Source organism: Rhinoraja longicauda, chromosome 44 (assembly GCF_053455715.1).
Source record: "Rhinoraja longicauda isolate Sanriku21f chromosome 44, sRhiLon1.1, whole genome shotgun sequence".
Classification (NCBI taxonomy): domain Eukaryota; kingdom Metazoa; phylum Chordata; class Chondrichthyes; order Rajiformes; family Arhynchobatidae; genus Rhinoraja; species Rhinoraja longicauda.
Genome location: NC_135996.1, coordinates 6,634,385 through 6,656,223, shown reverse-complemented (window position 1 = coordinate 6,656,223; position 21,839 = coordinate 6,634,385). Strand labels below are relative to the sequence as shown.

The following is a 21,839-nucleotide window of genomic DNA, read 5'->3' as shown; positions in this document are numbered from 1 at the left end:
AGCTGCGAAAGGGCGCAGGGAAGATTTACAAGGATAACCTACCAACCCGCAAGTCTTTGGGACGTTGGGAGGAAAACAGTGCACCCGGGGGGAAACCCACGAAAGGTCCCAGGTAGAGGTGCAAACTCCACACAGACTGCGCCCGAGCTCAGGATGGAACCCGGTCTTCTGGTGCTGTGTAGACAGCAGCTCTATCACTGTGCCGCCCGAAAGCCTCTGTGTGATTTACTTTGACTCTTGCCATCTTTTGTTCAGTACGGTTCAGCCTGATATCCTTGCCAACTTCTTAGCTGAGAGCTGTCCCGTCAATCCCTCTCACCAGGATGAGCACTTCAACCCCGAGCTCTCCGCCAAATCCCTTCTGACTTCCAGCCTTACCGTGGGAAATCCAAATGAAATAACAAATGCAGGCATATGCTAGGCAGGACACAATGAGTACCTCTGTGTGGAGCCAGCCGGATACAGGCAACACACAACAAGTGCGCAGCGGTAGAGTTGCCCCCTTACAGCGCTTGCAGCGCCAGAGACCGGTTCCATCCCGACCGCGAGCTTGCACGCCTGTAACTGTACAGAGTTTTGTACTGTTCTCTACCCCGTGACCTGCGTGGGTTTTCTCCGAGATCTCCGGTTTCCCTCCCACGCTCCAAAAGACGTGCTGGTTTGTAGGTTGATTGGCTTGGTATTAGTGTAAATGGGTCCCTAGTGTGTGTAGGATAATGTTAATGTGCGGGGACCGCCGATCGGCATATACCTGGTGGGCCGAAGGCCCTATATCTCTAAACTAAAACTAAACTAAACAATTAAGGACCCAGCAACGATCTCTGCAGCACATCACTGGTCAGAGTTATTCATAGAAACATAGATAATAGGTGCAGGAGGAGGCCATTTGGCCCTTCGAGCCTGTACGCACCGCCATTCATTGTGATCATGGCTGATCATCCACAATCAGTAACCCGTGCCTGCCTTCCCCCCATACCCCTTGATTCCGCTAGCCCCTAGAGCTCTATCATAACTCTCTCTTAAACCCATCCAGTGAATTGGCCTCCACTGCCCTCTGTGGCAGAGAATTCCACAAATTCACAAACTCTGGGTGAAAAAGTTTCAGTTTTAAATGGCCTCCCCTTTATTCCTAGACTGTGTGGCCCCTGGTTCTGGACTCGCCCAACATTGGGAACATTTTTCCTGCATCTAGCTTGTCCAGTCCTTTTATAATTTTTATACGTTTCTATAAGATCCCCTCTCATCCTTCTAAACTCCAGTGAACACAATCAGAATGTAAACCTCCAAGTAGTTCGAGGTGATTCATTTTTCCCACGCGGTATCTCTAAACTAAACTAAAGCCTGCCCTGTTAACTATATCAGCGAGGGTTGTGCCTCTCCCCGAAGCACCAGGAGGCCATTCTCGTCGCCGGCTGCCTGCCCCTTTTCCGGGGTTACGTCCGTGCCCGGTGGTACTTGAGAGGGGGGACACGGTAGCGCAGCGGTAGAGTTGCTGCTTTTACAGCGAATGCAGCGCCGGGAGACTCAGGTTCGATCCTGACTACGGGTGCTGCACTGTAAGGGAGTTTGTACGTTCTCCCCGTGACCTGCGTGGGTTTTCTCCGAGATCTTCGGTTTCCTCCCCACACTCCAAAGACGTACAGGTATGTAGGGTTAATTGGCTGGGGTAAATGTAAAAATTTGTCCCTAGTGGGTGTAGGATAGTGTTAATGTACGGGGATCGCTGGGCGGCACGGACTTGGTGGGCCGAAAAGGCCTGTTTTCCCGGCTGTATATATATGATATGATATGTGACCGCCCTGAGTGAATTGAAAGTTATTTGAAAATTTAATGCCTTGGATAATTTGGAGGTTTTGTACTTTTACGGTGGCAGGGTGCCTTGCCACGGTTTTCATTGTTTTGTGTAATTGAATAAGAGTGTTTTTGATTTTAAAAGAAAAGGAGGTGATTTCTCTGATGGCCTGCATTGCGACTGGCTTTGCCGCCCCTGTTGCAGGCAGCTGGTGGCAGCTGGAGCAGTGTGCAGCTGGAGCAGTGGCTGCTGTACTGGGGATGTGGCACACTGTGCCCTGTCAATTGCAAATGTGCAAACGGGCCCTTCACCCTCCCTCCCCACGCTCCCTCCCTCCTCCCCCCCCCCCGCCCTCCCTCCCTCCCCCCCGCCATCCCCTCCCTCCTTCCCTCCATCCCTCCCTCCCTCCCTCCCTCCGTCAAACTCTGCTGGAGTCCTCAGTTCAGTTCAGTTTCATAAGATCACTAGACCAAGTGGGCCCAAACCTCTCCTGCATTGGTGCAGCACACCTCTCCTCCCCACCTCCCCACCCCTTCCCCCCCTCCCTCCCTCCCGCCCTCCCTCTCCTCCCTCCCTCCCTCCCTCCCTCTCTCCCTCCCTCCCTCCCTCCGTCAAACTTTGCTGGAAACCTCAGTTCAGTTCAGTTTCATAAGATCACTGGACCAAGTGGGCCCAAACCTCTCCTGCATTGGTGCAGCACCCTCTCCTCCCCTACCTCCCCACCCCTTCCCCCCTCCCTCCTCCACTCCCTCCTCTTCCTCCCCTCCCTCCGTCAAACTCTGCTGGAGACCTCAGTTCAGTTTCATAAGATCACTAGACCAAGTGGGCCCAAACCTCTCCTGCATTGGTGCAGCACCCTCTCCTCCCCCACCCTCCCCCACCCCCTTCCCCCCCTCCCCCTCCTTCCCTCTTCCCCTCCCCCTCCCTCTTCCCCTCCCCCTCCCTCCCTCTTCCCCTCCCCTCCCCCTCCCTCCCTACCCCCATTCCTTCCCCCTCCCTCCACCCCACTTCCCCTCCATCCCCAACCCCCATTACCCTCCCTCCCTCCACCCCCTCCTTTCCTCCCCCCCTCCCTAGTAGATAGATTTTAAACTTTAAAATGTGAATAACACCAATTTCACTGAAACTTTATCCATTAGCACCAAAGGGACAATGGTGACTAACCTCCTCTCCACATCCACTCTATCCAGGCCTTTCACTATTCTGTACGTTTCAAGAAGGTCCCCCCTATTCAGTTTATCAGAGGTAGGAAACATGTTCCCGATGTTGGGGGAGTCCTGAACCAGGGGCCACACACAGTTTAAGAATAAGGGGGAGGCCATTTGGAACGGAGACGAGGAAAAACCTTTTCAGTCAGAGAGTTGTGAATCTGTGGAATTCTCTGCCTCAGAAGGCAGTGGGGGCCAATTCTCTGAATGCATTCAAGAGAGAGCTAGATAGAGCTCTTAAGGATAGCGGAGTCAGGGGGTATAGGGAGAAGGCAGAAACGGGGTACTGATTGAGAATGATCAGCCATGATCACATTGAATGGCGGTGCGTACAGGCTCGAAGGGCTCCTCCTGCACCTATTGTCTATTGTCTATCACGGTGAAAAGCTTATGTTTTTCGATTATTGTTTCCTGAGGGTCTCGACCCTAAAACGTCACCCATTCCTTCTCTCCAGAGTTGCTGCCTGTCCCGCTGAGTTACTCCAACGCTTTGTGTCTATAGCACTCCAGACCCGTCCTTACCACCGCCCGTCCAGACCTCCAGCGGCGGCGGCTGGTAAAATAAACAGCGCCTAAAAGATAAAAGGTTGCGTTGATTACTTGGCATTCCTTTGGGGTCAAATACTCTTAAACAGCGCGCAAAGTTCCCGGGGTTAAGAGGCTGTTGCCTTTGCCAGCAGCTGCCCTCTGTTAACAGCTCTCCGCACTTGGCCCTGCTCCACAGTGTCTGAAAGCAGACACTTGTTTTATTCACTGAGGTCAAGGGAAGAACTGGGGAGGGGGGGGGGGAGAGAGAGAGAGAGAGGAGGGAAGGAATAAAAGTCTAAGTATTTTCGTTTCTCCCTGGCATTTTGTTTCTCCCTTTCTAAATGGAAAATCTGCCTTGGTGTAAAATCACACACACTGAACCACTTTGAACGGATGAAATAGTCTACCTCAGCTATGCTGTGCGCTGGCAAAGGCATTCAGTTCCTTTTAAAGGCTGCACTGCGAGCCTATTCCTTTCAGCGTCTGAGCCCGCACAGTGGAAAAAGCGGCGCTGAATACCGGCGCCTGTTGTCCTTTGTTCTGGCTGCGTGACAATAGTCGGCCTTCTCTCCAGCAGCCGAAGCAAAGATGATCCGCTGCCTTTGACGTCTCCTCGCCCCTTTGTCTGGTTGTGAAGCCAGCGGGCTCAGCGAGGAGCCGGGGGGGGGGGGGGGTGATCCCGGCCGCTGCCAGCGCCCGTGCCCGCCGTGCCACTCTCCCCTCGCACTGCGCCCGCCCGCCCGTGCTGTCTGCCGGCCCCAGGCTCCTCCAGCTGCCACCTCGCAAGACCTTGGGCTTGCCACAGCTGGTTGAGACAGCGCCGGAGACCCGGGTTCCATCCGGACCACTGACACAGGCTGCACGCGGAGTCTGTACGTTCGTGGAAACACAGAAAATAGGTGCAGGAGGAGGCCATTCGGCCCTTCGAGCCTGTACGCACCGCCATTCATTGTGATCATGGCTGATCATCCACAATCAGTAACCCGTGCCTGCTTTCTCCCCATACCCCTTGATTCCGCTCGCCCCTAGAGCTCTATCTAACTCTCTCTTAAATCCATCCAGTGAATCGGCCTCCACTGCCCTCTGTGGCAGAGAATCCCACAAATTCACAACTCTCTAAGTGAAAAAGTTCCTTCTCACCTCAGTTTTAAATGGCCTCCCCTTTATTCTTAGACTGTGTGTGTGTGGCCTCTGGTTCTGGACTCCCCCAAACATTGGGAACATTTTTCCTGCATCTAGCTTGTCCAGTCCTTCACCTTGTGACCACGTGGGTTTCCTCTGGGTTTAGTTTAGTTTAGTTTAGAGATACAGCGCGGAAAGATGACTTTTGGCCCCCACCGAGTCCGCGCCGACCAGCGATCCCCGCACACTAATACTATCCTACGCACACTAGGGACAATTTACATTTCAAACCAAGCCAATTAACCTCCAAACCCGTGCGTCTTTGAGACGCGGGGGGAAACCGGAGATCTCTGAGAAAACCCGCGCAAGTCACGGGGCGAACGTACAGACAGCGCCCGTAGTCGGGATCGAACCCGGGTTTCTGGCGCTGTAAGTTAGTAGTTTAGTTTAGAGATACAGCGCGGAAACAGGCCCTTTCAGCCCACCGGGTCCGCGCCGACCAGCGATCCCCGCACATTGCCAACTAGGGACAATTTTTACATTTACCAAGCCAATTAACCTACAAACCCGTACGTCTTTGGAGTGTGGGAGGAAACCGAAGATCTCGGAGAAAACCCACGCAGGTCACGGGGAGTTCGTACAAACTCCGTACAGACAGCACCCGTAGTCGGGATGGAACCCGGGTCTCACATTCGCTGTGAGGCAGCAACTCTACCGCTGCTCCTCCATGCCACCCTATATCAGGTGCTGCTGTTTTCTCCCACATCCCATGGACAAATTGCTGGTTTGCAGGTTTACTGGCCCTCTGTGGTTGTGTTTTTATCATCAACAGAAACACTTGAAGAGAAATGTCAAAAAATGAGAGAGGCTGGTGTTGTTGAGTTTTGGCTACTGCTACCGCCCTGAATGTCACATCTTTTTCCTTTCGCAGGCAAGTACTTGAGGCAGAAACGGATAGACTTCCAGTTGCCTTACGACATTCTGTGGCAGTGGAAACACAATCAGGTAGGTGACTCAGAGGCAGGCACACAATGCTGGAGTAACTCAGTGGGTCAGGCAGCATCTTGGGAGACGTTTTGGGTCGAGGCCCTTCTTCAGGCTGATGTCAGGGGAAGGGGCGGGACATTTGTCCCTGAAACGTCACCGATCCATGTTTCAGGGACCCACTAGAGTCATAGAATGATACAGCGTGGAAACAGGCCCTTCGGCCCAACTTCCCCACACCGGCCATCATGTCCCACCTGCCCGCATTTGGCCCATATCGCTCCAAACCTGTCCTATCCATGTACCTGTCTAACTGTTTCTTTAACGCTGGGAGTGTTTATTTGTAAAACGGCATGTACAGTCCCTTAGTTCCTGCAGACCTAATGGGATGGTTAGTTCTGAACGGTAGGGTAATCATTTAAAAAATGGAAGGGCGCTTACTTGAAGACGTTAGAGATACAGTGCGGCAACAGGCCGTTCAGCCCACCGAGTCCGTGCCGACCCAGAAGGCCCTTGAAACGCGCCGCCTCTGTGAAATGTAAATTGCCCGTCCCGTGTAGGATTGTGCTAGTGTACGGGGTGATCGCTGGTCGGCACTGACTCGGTGGCCCAAAGGCCCTGTTTCCACGCTGTATCTCTAAAGCAGAAGGCGGCAACCAACCGAATCCGGCCCGTAAGCCAAAATCATCTCATCTAGATCGCCGCCATTTTTTTGGGAGGTGGGGGGGCCAGGAGGAATGGCGGCGGACAGAGTCTGTGCTGGAGGCTTGTGGGTAAAATTGATGGGGGGAGGGGAGGGGGGGAAGAGCAGCGGGCAGGGAACTAGGGGCAGGTTTACCGCGGGGGGGGGGGGGGGGGGGGGTGTGTACATGTTGGGGCTGCAGGGAGGGCCAGACTCATCGCACAGCGGGAGCCCAGCGCCCGGAGTTATAATCACAACAGAGGCAGAGCCAGGAGGGGGGTGGCCGCCAGACACTTCTACCGACCGCTGAGATCCCCAGCACTCTGCTGTTCACTCACGATTCCAGCATCTGTATTCTATTGTGTCTCCAGGCAGTTATAATGCTTGCAGAAGCTGAGTGCCAACTGGAAATTTCTGTGTCAGTAATATAATATAATATAATGTAATATAATATAATATAAACCTTATATAAACTTCAATACCAAAGTGTCCCAAACTAACTGCTATGTTCAGTAGACATAAGATTGCTTAAATATATAAATATAAGTCAAAGTTTAGTTAATATGTATTATTATTTCCTCCGTTTATTAACGATTAGACCAAACCTCTCCTGCATTGGTGCAGCACATTCCCCTCCCCCTCCTCCCCCACTCCCTCTCCCCCTCCCTCCTCCCCCTCCCCTCTCCCCCCTCCCCCGCCCTCCTCCCCATCTCCCTCCCTTCCCCTCCCCGCCCCCCCAATACCCCTCCCTCCCCTCCTCCCCTCCCTCAACTCCTCCTCCCCCGCCCTCCTCCCTCTCCCCCCTCCCCTGCCCTCCTCCCCATCTCCCTCCCTTCCCCTCCCCGCCCCCCAATACCCCTCCCTCCCTCCTCAACTCCCCTCTCCCCTCCTCCCCCGCCCTCCTCCCTCTCCCCCTCCCCCGCCCTCCTCCCCATCTCCTTCCCTTCCCCTCCCCGCCCCCCCAATACCCCTCCCTCCTCCCCTCCCTCAACTCCCTCTCCCCTCCTCCCCCCCTCCTCCCTCCCCCCCTCCCCGCCCTCCTCCCCATCTCCCTCCCTTCCCCTCCCCGCCCCCCAATACCCCTCCCTCCCTCCTCTCCTCCCCTCCCTCAACTCCCTCTCCCCCCCTTCCCCCCTCCCCTCCCCCAATACTCCTCCCCCTCCCTCCCTCCCCTCCCTCAACTCCCTCCACCCCTCCCCCCGTTCCCCTAAAACCCCTTCCCCTCCCCCTCAACCCCCCTGTAAATTTCCCCGGTGTGGGACGATTAAAGGAATATATTATTATTATTATTATCTTCCCTCCTCCACCCTCCTCCCCCTCCCTCCACTCCCTCCCCCCTGCCTCCCTAGGAGATAGATTGAAACTTTCAATGTGAATAACTAAAAATATAACACCGATTTCAATGAAACTTCTTCCATTAGCACCAAAGGGACGAGGGTGAGTAAGTTGGGCCTAAAATCGTCACTCTATCGTGTACCGTTTTGGCTGTAGTTCAGGAACAAACAAACAAACAAACGAGAGTTTTAGTATATAGATATAATCTAATATAATATCAACTTTATATAAACATCAATACCAGTGTCTCAAACTAACTGCTATGTTTAGTAGACATAATATTGCTTAAATATATAAATATAAGTCAAAGTTTAGTTAGAATGTATTATTATTACCTCCATTTATTAACTGTGGCCTGCCATCCGCTGGCAGACATGGGTCCTGGCCCCTATGCAGAACAAGGTTGCCGACCCCTTCATAACGAGAGGATTTCAGTAGAGGGGTAAAGAGGTCCTTCTGCAGTTGTACAGGGCCCTGGTGAGACCACATCTGGAGTATCGTGTACAGATTTGGTCTCCTAATTTGAGGAAGGACGTCCTTATAATTGAGGCAGTGCAGCGTAGGTTCACGAGATTGATCCCTGGGATGGAGGGACTGTCATATGAGGAAAGATTGAAAAGACTAGGCTTGTATTCGCTGGAGTTTTTAGAAGGATGAGAGGGGATCTTATAGAGACGTATAAAATTATAAAAGGACTGGACAAGCTAGATGCAGGAAAAATGTTCCCAATGTTGGGCGAGTCCAGAACCAGGGGCCACACACACAGTCTTAGAATAAAGGGGAGGCCATTTAAAACTGAGGTGAGAAGGAACTTTTTCACCCAGAGAGTTGTGAATTTGTGGAATTCTCTGCCACAGAGGGCAGTGGAAGCCAAATCACTGGATGGATTTAAGAGAGAGTTAGATAGAGCTCTAGGGGCTAGCGGAATCAAGGGATATGGGGAGAAGGCAGGCACGGGTTACTGATTGTGGACGGTCAGCCATAATCACAATGAATGGCGGTGCTGGCTCAAAGGGTCGAATGGCCTTCTCCTGCACCTATTTTCTATGTACCTATGTTATGCTCTAATGTCTAAAGGAAAGGGAATCTGACCTCCTGCCTTTACACTGTGGAATTCAAGTCGATGTGGTAATAGGTACTGGTGGAGTGTGTTGAGATCAGAATGAAAGCTTGGTTTTTTTTTTTAATCGAGCAGCTGCTAAGATATCAGTAACACAAAAGTCTCTTGGTATTTCCTCCAGTGCAGGAAAAAGTAATTTATGTAGTGTTTAGATTTGTACTGTATCAGATTCGTGAAGGAAAACTGGGTCAGTGCAAGAATATTTCCCCCCGGTCTCTCCATTCATTTTGAAAGCCCTTTTTTGTTTCTCCCGCCGGTTACAAACGGCAAACAAAATGGAGAGAGAGATTGACGAGGATGTTGCCAGGACTCGAGGGTCTGAGCTGTGGGCAGAGGTGGAGTAGAAGGTAGACACAGAATGCTGGAGTTACTCAGCGGGCCAGGCAGCATCTCCGGAGAGAAGGAATGGGCGACGTTTCGGGGCGAGACCCTTCTTCAGAGGTTGAGCAGGCTGGGACTCTATTCCTTGGAGCGCAGGAGGATGAGGGGTGATCTTATAGAGGTGTATAAAATCATGAGAGGAATAGATCAGAGAAGGTGAATCGAGTACCAGAGGACATTGGTTTAAGGTAAAGGGGAAAATAATTAATAGATGCAAAATATTTCGGATCTGAGGGGTAACGTGTTCACACAAATAGTGGTGGGTGTATGGAACAAACTGCCAGAGGAGGTAGTTGAGGCTGGGACTATCCCAATGTTTAAGAAACAGTTAGACAGGTACATGGACAGGACGGGTTTGGAGGGATATGGGCCAAACACAGGCAGGTGGGACTAGTGTAGATGGGACATGTTGGCCGGTGTGGGCGAGTTCAGTACAGTTGAGTTTATTGCCACGTGTACCGAGGTACAGTGAAAAGCTTTTGTTGCGTGCTACCCAGTCAGCAGTAAGACAAAACATGATTACAATGGATCGATGTAGAATGAATACATACATGATAAGGGAATAACGTTTAGTGTAAGGTAAAGCCAGCAAAGTCCCATCAAGGTAGACGCAAACTGCTGGAGTAACTCAGCGGGTCAGGCAGCATCTCGGGAGGGAAGGAACGGGTGACGTTTCGGGTCGAGACCCTTCTTCAGACTGATGTGTAACTCAGCAGGTCAGGCAGCATCTCGGGAGAGAAGGAATGGGTGACGTTTTCGGGTCGAGACCCTCCTTCAGACTAACATTTGTCCCGCCCCCTCCCCTGATATCAGTCTGAAGGAGGGTCTCGACCCGAAACGTCACCCATTCCTTCTCTCCCGAGACGCTGCCTGACCCGCTGAGTTACTCCAGCATTTTGCGATTTAAACCAGCATCTGCAATTTTTACCCTCCACACAAAGTCTGATCAAGGATAGTCCGAGGGTCACCAAAGAGGTAGATAGTAGTTCAGCACTGCCCTCTGGTTGTGGTAGGATGGTTCAGTCGCCTGATCGAGCCGGGGGGCCTGTTTCTACGCTGTATGAGGGGAGGGGAGATATTTATCCTGACTGGAGACACTTTGTATGCAGAGCAGCGCAAGTATTCAGATTGTCCCAGTAGATCGAGTGAGGAGGAAGAACTGAATTTGACAGCAGTATCAGACAGGAAGGTGTGGGTGTTGATCCTAACCGTGCCTGATCAGAATCTTGGCTGCTGTGCCCCGCGATGTATGGCCTGCCAAATTTGCCCAGATACTCTGTCAGAAAAATGATGAGGCCGAGACAAAGCTGAACTCGTGTTCTATGTTCTACGAAAACAGTTAGCAAGTTAGTTGGCAGCTTTTGGCTTTGTTTAGTTTAGCTTAGAGACGCAGCGTGGAAACAGGCCCTTCGGCCCAGCGATCCCCGCACACTAACACTATCCCACACACACACACGAGGGACAATTTTACATTTACACCCAGCCACATTAACCTACAAAACCCGCACGTCTTTGGAGTGTGGGAGGAAACCCGAAGATCTCAGAGAAAACCCACGCAGGTCACGGGGAGAACGTACAAACTTGGGACTGACAGGCACCCGTAGTCGGGATGGAACCCGGGTCTCTGGCGCTGTAGGCAGCAGCTCTATCGCTACGCCACCGTGCCGCCCTAGAACAAACAGTGTTCTACGTTCTGCGCAAACTGTTAGAAAGCTGGTTAGCAGCTTTTGTCTTTGTCATTTCCAAGTTCCAAGCCTGGACTGAGTGGGTGTGGAGAGGATGTTTCCACTAGTGGGAGAGTCTAGGACCAGAGGGCACGGCCTCGGAATTAAAGGGCGTTCCTTTAGAATGGAGATGAGGTGGAATTGATTTAGCCAGAGGGTGGTGAATCTGTGGGATTCACTGCCACAGACGGGTGGAGGCCAAGTCAATGGATATTTTTAAAGCGGAGATTAACAGGTTTTTGATTAGTAGTGTTGATTAAAGGTCATGGGGAGAAGGCAGGAGAATGGGGTTGAAAGGGAAAAATGGACCAGACATGATCGAATGGCGGAGCAGACTCAATGGGCCGAATGGCCTCATTCTAAGACTGAGTCTGAAGAAGGGTCCCGACCCAAAACCTCACCCGTTCCTTCTCTCCAGAGATGCTGCCTGACCCGCTGAGTTACCCCAGCATTGTGTGTCTGCCTTGCACGCACATAAACCTGATGACAAGGGTGCCTGTAAGGGTGGCTTGTTGGATCAGCCACTGCATTAAGTGACTCAGTGAGGGTCTGCTTTGTTTTCCGGCACGCTGCGGGTTTGGCCGATGTTTGGCAGCACCAGGTTCCGCAGTTCCGCCCATTTTTCACTGCGAGCCTTAAATCAGCCTGGCGGTAATACAACACAGATGTGGCGTTTTAGTCGCGCTGGGCTTCTTCCAAATTCATTCAGCCCTTTCACAAAAGACTCTCAGACGGCTGAGGTGGGGAGGGGGGTTAATCCCGCTGCTCGGGGCTGCCATTTACTTGAGACTTTAGGCGGCGCGGCGGTAGAGTTGCTGCCTTGCAGCGAATGCAGCGCCGGAGACCCGGGTTACATCCCGACCACGGGCGCCGTCTGTATGGCGTTTGTACGTTCTCCCCGTGACCTGCGTGGGTTTTCTCCGAGAACTTCAGTTTCCTCCCGCACTCCAAAGACGCGCAGGATTGTAGGTTAATTGGCTTGGTATAAGTGTAAATTGTCCCTGGTGTGTGTGTGTAGGGTTTTTTTTTTTTTTAGATTTAGAGATACAGCGCGGAAACAAGCCCTTCGGCCCACCGGGTCCGCGCCGACCAGCGATCCCCGCACATTAACACTATCCTACACACACTAGGGACGATTTTTACATTTTACCCAGTCAATTAACCTACAAACCTGTACGTCTTTGGAGTGCGGGAGGAAACCGAAGATCTCGGAGAAAACCCACGCAGGGCACGGGAGAACGTGTAAACTCCGTACAGACGGCGGCCGTAGTCAGGATGGAACCTGAGTCTCCGGCGCTGCATTCGCTGTAAGGCAGCAACTCTACCGCTGCGCCACCGTGCTGCCCTTAGTTAGTGTGTGGAGTGTTGGTGTTAGTGTGCGGACTCGGTGGGCCGAAGGGCCTGTTTCTGCGCTGTATCTCTTAACTAAATAGCGCAGTCGCCGTTGCCGACGGTCTGAAGCTCTCGCGTCGGGGCGATCGAAACTCCCGCGTCGGGACGTTTGAAACACTCTCCGCGGCGTGGAGCTCCCGAGTCGGCCTCTTCTCACCAGAGACCGCGGGCGTCACGATGCTAAAGTCCACTGGCCCCACGGTTGGAGCTCTCCATATTTGAATTGATTGGTTAATAACAAGGAACCATGGATGCTGGTTAATGCACAGAGGGAGACAAAGGAGACTAGGTTAATTCCCGGAATGGCGGGACTGTCATATGTTGAAAGACTGGAGCGACTAGGCTTGTATACACTGGAGTTTAGAAGGATGAGAGGAGATCTTATCGAAACGTATAAGATTATTAAGGGGTTGGACACGTTAGAGGCAGGAAACATGTTCCCAATGTTGGGGGAGTCCAGAACAAGGGGCCACAGTTTAAGAATAAGGGGTCGGCCATTTAGAACGGAGATGAGGAAAAACTTTTTCAGTCAGAGAGTTGTGAATCTGTGGAATTCTCTGCCTCAGAAGGCAGTGGAGGCCAATTCTCCGAATGCATTCAAGAGAGAGCTGGATAGAGCTCTTAAGGATAGCGGAGTCAGGGGGTATGGGGAGAAGGCAGGAACGGGGTACTGATTGAGAATGATCAGCCATGATCACATTGAATGGCGGTGCTGGCTCGAAGGGCCGAATGGCCTCCTCCTGCACCTATTGTCTATTGTCTAAAATGCTGGAATGACTCAACGGGTCGGACAGCATCTCTGAAGAACACGGATGGGCGGTGTTCCGGGTCGGGGACCCTTCTTCGCGTTCCCTATCCGTGTTTCCCAGAGACGCAGCCTGACCCGCTTGGTTACTCCAGCTCTCAGTGGCCTTCTGTGTAAGGCAGCATCTGCAGTTCCTTGTTTCTCCACGTTGAGTTGTTCTCTTGAATCCCAGCCCATCCCACAGGGCTTTCAGCATCGGCACCTTCAATACCTTTTGGTTTCCAAGCCCCCAAACTCTCACTAAATAAACAGGGCTGCACCATTCCAGCGAGAGGGTTAACAGTCCAAGTCTAGCTGTGTGGCATTGTTTAGTTTAGAGACAGCGTGGAAACAGGTCCTTATAGAAACATAACATTCTTAAGAGATTGGACAGGCTCAATGCAGGAAACATGTTCCCAATTTTTACAGAGTTCAGAACCAGGGGTCACACAGTTTAAGAATAAGGGGTCGGCCATTTAGGACTGAGATGAGGAGAAACCTTTTCACCCAGAGAGTTGTGAATCTGTGGAATTCTCTGCCACAGAGGGCAGTGGAGGCCAATTCACTGGATGCTTTCAAGAGAGCTAGATATAGATCTTAGGGATAATGGAATCAAGGGATATGGGGAGAAAGCAGGAACGGGGTAGTGATTTTGGATGATCAGCCGTGATCATATTGAATGGCGGTGCTGGCTCGAAGGGCCGAATGGCCTACTCCTGCGCCTATTTTCTTTGTGTCTTCGGCCCACCGAGCCCGCGCCGACCAGCGATCCCCGCACACTAACACTATCCTACACACACACACACACACACACACACACACTGGGCGATTTACACATACACCAAGCCAATTAACCTATAAACCTGTACGTCCTTTTTTTTTTACAAATACTTTATTCCAAAAACAAAACCAAACATACAAAGTAGTGACGCGATCAAATCAAAAGCTGCCTGTATCGGCAGTTTACAAACAAAAGGTCCTTGGGAGTGTGGGAGGAAACTGAAGATCTCGGAGAAAACCCACGCAGGTCACAGGTGGGGGAAACGTACAAACTCCGCACAGACAAGAGCCAGTCAACGGGATGGAACCCGGGTCTCCGGCGCTGAAAGCGCTGTCAATAGACAATAGACAATAGGTGCAGGAGGAGGCCATTCGGCCCTTCGAGCCAGCACCGCCATTCAATATGATCATGGCTGATCATTCTCAATCAGTACCCCGTTCCTGCCTTCTCCCCATACCCCCTGACTCCGCTATCCTTAAGAGCTCTATCTAGCTCTCTCTTGAATGCATTCAGAGAATTGGCCTCCACTGCCTTCTGAGACAGAGAATTCCACAGATTCACAACTCTCTGACTGAAAAAGTTTTTCCTCATCTCAGTTCTAAAAGGCCGACCCCTTATTCTTAAACTGTGGCCCCTGGTTCTGGACTCCCCCAACATTGGGAACATGTTTCCTGCCTCGAGCGTGTCCAACCCCTTAATAATCTTATACGTTTCGATAAGATCCCCTCTCATCCTTCTAAATTCCAGTGTATACAAGCCTAGTCGCTCCAGTCTTTCAACATATGACAGTCCCGCCATTCCGGGAATTTACCTACCGCCGCGCCACCGTGGCCGCCCGAACGTGCAAAAAACAAAGCAAGGCCCAAAGTCGCCAGAGCATCTCAGGCTGGGATTGGAGAATCTCTCCACCCTTGTGGGAAAGAAGGCTTGTTCATACGTCAGGAGGAGGGGGAAATAGGCCATTCGGCCCAGAGTCTACTCTGCCCCGGATGAGGTAGGAAAACAAACTGTAGACGCTGGTTAAAATTGAAGGCAGACACCAAATGCTGGAGTAACTCAGCGGGTCAGGAGAGAAGGAATGGGTGACGTTTCGGGTCGAGACCCTTCTTCAGACCGATGTCAGGGAGAGAATTCCACAAATTCACAACTCTCTGGGTGAAGAAGCTCCTTCTCACCTCAGTTATAAATGGCCTCCCCTTTATTTTAAGACTGTGGCCCCTGGTTCTGGACTCCCCCAACATTGGGAACATTTTCCCTGCATCTAGCTTTATAATTTTATATGTCTCTATAAGATCCCCTCTCATCCTTCTAAACTCCAGTGAACACAAGCACAGTCTTTCCAATCTTTCCTCACATGACAGTCCCGCCATCCCAGGGATCAATCTCGTGAACCTACGCTGCACTGCCTGAATTGCAAGGATGTCCTTCCTCAAATTATGGGACAAATGTCCCGCCCCCTCCCCTGACATCAGTCTGAAGAAGGGTCTCGACCTGAAACGTCGCCCATTCCTTCTCTCCCGAGGCACTGCCTGACCCACTGAGTCACCCATTCCTTCTCTCAATAGACAATAGGTGCAGGAGGAGGCCATTCGGCCCTTCGAGCCAGCACCGCCATTCAATGTGATCATGGCTAATCATTCTCAATCAGTACCCCGTTCCTGCCCTCTCCCCATACCCCCTGACTCCGCTATCCTTAAGAGCTCTATCCAGCTCTCTCTTGAATGCATTCAGAGAATTGGCCTCCACTGCCTTCTGAGGCAGAGAATTCCACAGATTCACAACTCTCTGACTGAAAATGTTTTTCCTCATCTCAGTTCTAAATGGCCGACCCCTTATTCTTAAACTGTGGCCCCTTGTTCTGGACTCCCCCAACATTGGGAACATGTTTCCTGCCTCTAACGTGTCCAACCCCTTAATAATTGTACACGTTTCGATAAGATCTCCTCTCATCCTTCTAAATTCCAGAGATGCCGCCTGACCAAGGCAGCAACTCTACCGCTGGGCCACCACCGTGCCGCCCCGTTCACGGCGCACACGTCAGGCGCCCGTGTTAGGACTGTGGTGTCAACGAAGCGTAGAGGTTGAACTTTTTCTCGCCTTCCATCACAGTGAGGAATGCAGAGGAGCCACTGTGGTGGATGTTCATTCTCAGACTCTGCACATTGTTTCTATCGCCGCCTCCCTCCCCAGCTTTATCTTGGGCCGGTTCCCAGTGTTTTCCAGCTTTCTCTCTCTCCCTCCCTCTCTTCCCAGGGCCACCCCTTGGAGGTTACGAATGTACAGCCAAGCTGGCCGAGAATGTTTTCGCTTGGCGTGTTTTTCTTGGCTCCGGCCGGCGAGAGTGGAATGTATTGTGCGCCAGCAACAGAAACAAAAAACTACTAACACTTCCCCGAAAACTGAAACAAAGAAAAAAATTGTTCTTGAGTCGGGGGGGAGTGGAAGTGCTTGTTGAAAGGGGGTTGTGCATTTCTCTGCACAGCAGACAAGTCTGTAAGCTGTTCCTCTGGAAATCCAACAAAGGGAGCAATGATGGGAGGCACAAAGTGCTGGATTAACTCAGCGAGTCAGGCAGCATCTGTGGGGAACATGGATAGGTGACGTTTCACAGAGTGCTGGAGTAACTCAGCGGGTCAGGCAGCATCTCTGGAGAACATGGATAGGTGACGTTTCACAGAGTGCTGGAGTAACTTAGCGGGTCAGGCAGCATCTGTGGGGAACATGGATAGGTGACGTTTCACAGAGTGCTGGAGTAACTCAGTGGGTCGGGCAGCATCTGTGGAGAACATGGATAGGTGACGTTTCACAGAGTGCTGGAGTAACTCAGCGGGTCAGGCAGCATCTGTGGAGAACATGGATAGGTGACGTTTCACAGAGTGCTGGAGTAACTCAGCGGGTCAGGCAGCATCTGTGGAGAACATGATAGGTGACGTTTCACAGAGTGCTGGAGTAACTCAGCGGGTCAGGCAGCATCTGTGGAGAGAAGGAATGGGTGACGTTTCGGGTCGAGACCCTTCTTCAGACCGATGTCAGGGGAGGGGGCGGGACATTTGTAACATTAGATCTGGAGTATTATGTGCAGTTTTGGTCTCCTAATTTGAGGAAGGACGTCCTTGCTATTGAGGCAGTGCAGCGTTGGTTCATGAGATTAATCCCTGGGATGGAGGGACTGTCATATGAGGAAAGATTGGAAAGACTATGCTTGTATTCACTGGAGTTTAGAAGGATGAGTGAGGATCTTAAAGAGACGTGTAAATTATAAAAGGACTGGACAAGCTAGATGCAGGAAAAATGTTCCCTATGTTGGGGGAGTCCAGAACCAGGGGCCACACAGTTTAAGAACAAAGGGAGGCCATTTAAAACTGAGGTGAGATGAAAAATTTTCACCCAGAGAGTTGTGAATTTGTGGAATTCTCTGCCACAGAGGGCAGTGGAAGCCAAATCACTGGATGGATTTAAGAGAGAGTTAGACAGAGCTCTAGGGGCTAGTGGAATCAAGGGATATGGGGAGAAGGCAGGCACGGGTTACTGATTGTGGATGATCAGCCATGATCACAATGAATGGCGGTGCTGGCTCGAAGGGCCGAATGGCCTCCTCCTGCACCTATTGTCTATGTTTCTATATGAATGAATGAATGAATACGTTTATAAGTTTATTGGCCAAGTATGTGCACATACAAGGAATGTGCCTTGGTGCTCCGTTCACAAATGACAACACAAACACACAGTTAACAATTAAGAATAAAGCATAACCACATCAAAACAAACAGGATACAACATTACGGTCTAAACATGTGGGTGAAAATAAACCAGAGCAAAAAAGAGACCACAGACTTTGGTTATTGAGTGGAACTATCACTCGTGGGAAAAAGGTGTTTTGATGTCTGGCTGTGGCTGCTTTGACAGTGCGGAGTCACCTTCCAGAGGGAAGTGCTTCAAAGAGTTAGTGGCCAGGGTGAGAGGGGTCAGAGATGATCTTGCCCGCTCGCTTCCTGGCCCTTGCAGTGTACAGATCGTCAATGGGGGGAAGGTTGCAGCCAACGACCTTCCCAGTAGCTCTAGGACTGGAGCTGCCTGCACATTTGTGTTATCAATGTGTTGGTGTGAGTGCTGTCTTCTGACTAACTTACAATTTATCCTCTCTCTTTGCCTTAAAGCTCTACAAAAAACCCGACGTCCCACTTTATAAGAAAATCCGATCAAGTAAGCCGCTTTTCATTTCTCAGCCTTGTGCATTTCATCTTTGTTGTCGGTCTTTATTTCCGAAACCGTGGCCCCTTGTCCTGGATGGCGGTGCTGGCTCGACTGCTGCACCTGTTTTCTACGTTTCTGTGCTTCAACAAGATTAGATTGGCGCTCGGGGAGGGTAAGCGTTACACGTGCATTTCTGTGTATTCGTGGGGGGCGCTCTAATCGTGCGCTCGTTCTCCCCCCCCCCCCCCCCCCCCCCCCCCGCTGCAGACGTGTTTGTCGACGTGAAGCCTCTCTCCGGCTGCGAGCCCACGACCTGTAACTGCAAGAGGCCAAACAACCCGGTCGACAGGAGCTGCATGGAGGACTGTCTCAACAGGTAGGGTGCGTGCGTGCGTGCGGATCAAAGAAATGTACTATCATGAGGACGGTGAAGGTGGACACAAAATGGCGGAGTAACTCAGCAGGTCAGGCAGCATCTCGGGAGAGAAGGAACGGGTGACATTTCGGGTCGAGACCCTTCTTCAGAATGATGTCAGGGGAGGGGGCGGGACAAAGGAAGGATATAGGTGGAGACAGGAAGATAGAGGGAGGGGAAGAGAGGGACAGAGGAACTATCTAAAGTTGGAGAAGTCAATGTTCATGCCGCTGGACTGCAAGCTGCCCAGGCGAAATATGAGGTGCTGTTCCTCCAATTTCCGGTGGGCCTCACTATGGCACTGGAGGCCAGCCACGATTGAATGGCAGATTAGACTCGATGGGCCGAGCGGCCTAATTCTGCTCCTCTCACTCATGAGCTTATGAAAGGTGGAACGGTGGAGCCTGCAGCTCCCTCTGGAAGCGGGGAGGGGAGGGGAGCATGTGCTGGTAACTGGGGCGGTGGAAGCAAGCCAGCCTTCACGTCACCGCTTGGCTCTCGGCTGCAGTCTGTTGATGCATATTTTGTGCTGTTTGATGCAAACTCATTAGCAGTCCCTGGCGCAGCGCCCGTAAACTGCGCACTGGTGTTTTTTTTTATTATTATTAATTATAATGGGAAGGGTTTTTAGTTGTAATAAAGAGCCCGGCCCAGTGTGCCTCCTGTACCGAGGCCCCAGTGCTGAAACAGATGCCCCGGCAGCCGTCCAGCTTTGAGTCGGCAGAGCTGGCAACCGACTCAACACCTCCTGCCCATTCCCACCTGTTGACGGGCCCAGCAGTGTGTTTCTCTTAGCCGCTTCTTGTTCGCCAAGGGGGGAGGGAGGAGAGAGACGCGGTGGCGCAGCGGGTAGAGCTGCTCGCCAGAGACCCGTGTTCCATCGTGACCGCGGGCTCCCGTCTGCACGGAGTTTCGACCTTCTCCCCGTGACCCGCCTGGGTTTTCTCCGAGATCTTCCGTTTCCTCCCGCACTCCAAAGACGTGCGGGTTTGTAGGTTAATTGACTGGGTAAATGTAAAAATTGTGTGTAGGATGGTGTTAGTGTGCGGGGATCGCTGGGCAGCGCGGACCCGGTGGGCCGAAGGGCCTGTTTCCGCGCTGCATCTCTAAAATCTAAATCTAAATCTAAAATCTCCCGCACACCAAAGACCTGCAGGTTTGGAGGTTAATTGTGTAGGAAAGAAAACTGCAGGTGCTGGTTTAAATCGAAGGTAAGACACAGAATGCTGGAGTAACTCAGTGGGTCAGGCAGCATCTCTGGAGAGAAGGGATGGGTGACGTTTCGGGTCGAGACCCTTTTTCAGACTCGACCCGAAACGTCACCCATTCCTTCTCTCCTGAGTTGCTGCCTGACCCGCTGAGTTACTCCAGCATTTTATGCCTACCTTCAAATTTAACCAGCATCTGCAGTTTTTTTCCTATACATTTTTTACCTAACCTACAAACCTGCACGTCTTTGGAGTGCAGGAGGAAACCGGAGCACCCGGAGAAAACCCACGCAGGTCACGAGGAGAACGTGCAAACTCCGTACAGACAGCACCCGTAGTCAGGATGGAACCCGGGTCTCTGGCGCTGTAAGGCAGCAGCTCTACCAGACACCAGTCATTGAAAGTAAGCATGCAGGTGCAGCAGGCAGTGAAGAAGGCGAATGGTATGTTGGCATTCATAGCGAGGGGATTTGAGTATAGGAGCAGGGAGGTTCTGCTGCAGTTGTACAGGGCCTTGGTGAGACCACACCTGGAGTATTGCGTATAGTTTTGGTCTCCTAATCTGAGGAAAGACATTCTTGCCATGGAGGGAGTACAGAGAAGGTTCACCAGATTGATCCCTGGGATGGCAGGACTTTCATATGAAGAAAGACTGGATAGACTCGGCTTGTACTCGCTGGAATTTAGAAGATTGAGGGGGGATCTTATAGAAACATATAAAATTCTTAAGGGGTTGGACAGGCTAGATGCGGGAAGATTGTTCCCGATGTTGGGGAAGTCCAGAACAAGGGGTCACAGTTTAAGGATAAGGGGGAAGTCTTTTAGGACCGAGATGAGAAAGTTTTTTTTCGCACAGAGAGTGGTGAGTCTGTGGAATTCTCTGCCACAGAAGGTAGTTGAGGCCAGTTCATTGGCTATATTTAGGAGGGAGTTAGATGTGGCCCTTGTGGCTAAAGGGATCAGGGGGTATGGAGAGAAGGCAGGTACGGGATACTGAGTTGGATGATCAGCCATGATCACATTGAATGGCGGTGCGTACAGGCTCGAAGGGCCGAATGGCCTACTCCTGCACCTATTGTCTATGTTTCTACTGCTGCCAGTTGTGTGGGTCTCTAGCCAGCAAAGCTGCTGGGGTTGTGTCTGTCCTACTGCGCCTTTATGTGCCCAACAGGCATCACAGTAACCCCCTCTCTGGACGCAGCCAGGACCATCGCGCAAACCAACCTCCCTTCCACTGACTCCATCTACACCTCACGCTGCCTCGGCAAGGCCAGCAGCATCATCAAGGACCAGTCTCACCCCGGTCACTCCCTCTTCTCCCCTCTCCCATCGAGGCAAGAGGTACAGAAGTGTGGAGACCCTCGCACAGCTCCAGATTCAGGGACAGTTTCTTCCCAGCTGTTATCAATCAACTGAACCATCCTACCACAACCAGAGAACAGTCCTGAACTACTATCTACCTCACTGGAGACCCTCGGACTATCCTTGATCGGACTTTACTGGCTTTACCTTGCACTTAACGTTATTCCCTTATCATGTATCTGTACACTGTAAACGGCTCAATTATAATCGTGTATTGTCTTTCTGCTGATGGTTAGCACGAAACAGTTTCAGTTTAGTTACTGAGGTACAGTGAAAAGCTTTTGCTACGTGCTAACCAGTCAGCAGAAAGACAACACACGATTAAGATCAATCCATTTACAGCAGCAAAGGCTTTTCACTGTACCTCGGTACATGTGACAATAAATTAAACTAAAACCTGAAGAAGGGTCTCGACCCCGAAACATCAGCCATTTCTTCTCTCCTAGATGCTGCCCGACCCGCTGAGTTACTCCAGCATTTTGTGATACCTTCGATTTGTACCAGCATCTGCAGTTATTTTCGTACACACACCATGGAGACACACGCACACACACGCGCGCACACACACGCACATACACGCGCGCACACACACACACACCGTGGAGTCACACACACACACACCATGGAGACACACAGACACACACACACCATGGAGACACACAGACACACACCATGGAGTCACACACACACACACACACACACACACACACACACACACACCATGGAGTCACACACACACACACACACACACACACACACACACACACACACACACACCATGGAGTCACACACACACACACACACCATGGAGTCACACACACACACAC

The 21,839-nt window shown here is 51.5% G+C and overlaps 1 protein-coding gene across 3 annotated transcripts in view; it reads left to right on the top strand.

The window, feature by feature from the left end:
- Window positions 1-21,839, top strand: part of ash1l (ash1 (absent, small, or homeotic)-like (Drosophila)) — a 227,793-nt gene that overhangs the window by 153,937 nt on the left and 52,017 nt on the right. For all 3 annotated transcript variants that reach the window (XM_078432000.1, XM_078431999.1, XM_078431998.1), the window contains 3 exons: window positions 5,582-5,655; window positions 17,991-18,036; window positions 18,295-18,403. In XM_078432000.1, the coding sequence (XP_078288126.1) occupies window positions 5,582-5,655; window positions 17,991-18,036; window positions 18,295-18,403 (229 nt within the window). The remainder of the gene's footprint in view (window positions 1-5,581; window positions 5,656-17,990; window positions 18,037-18,294; window positions 18,404-21,839) is intronic.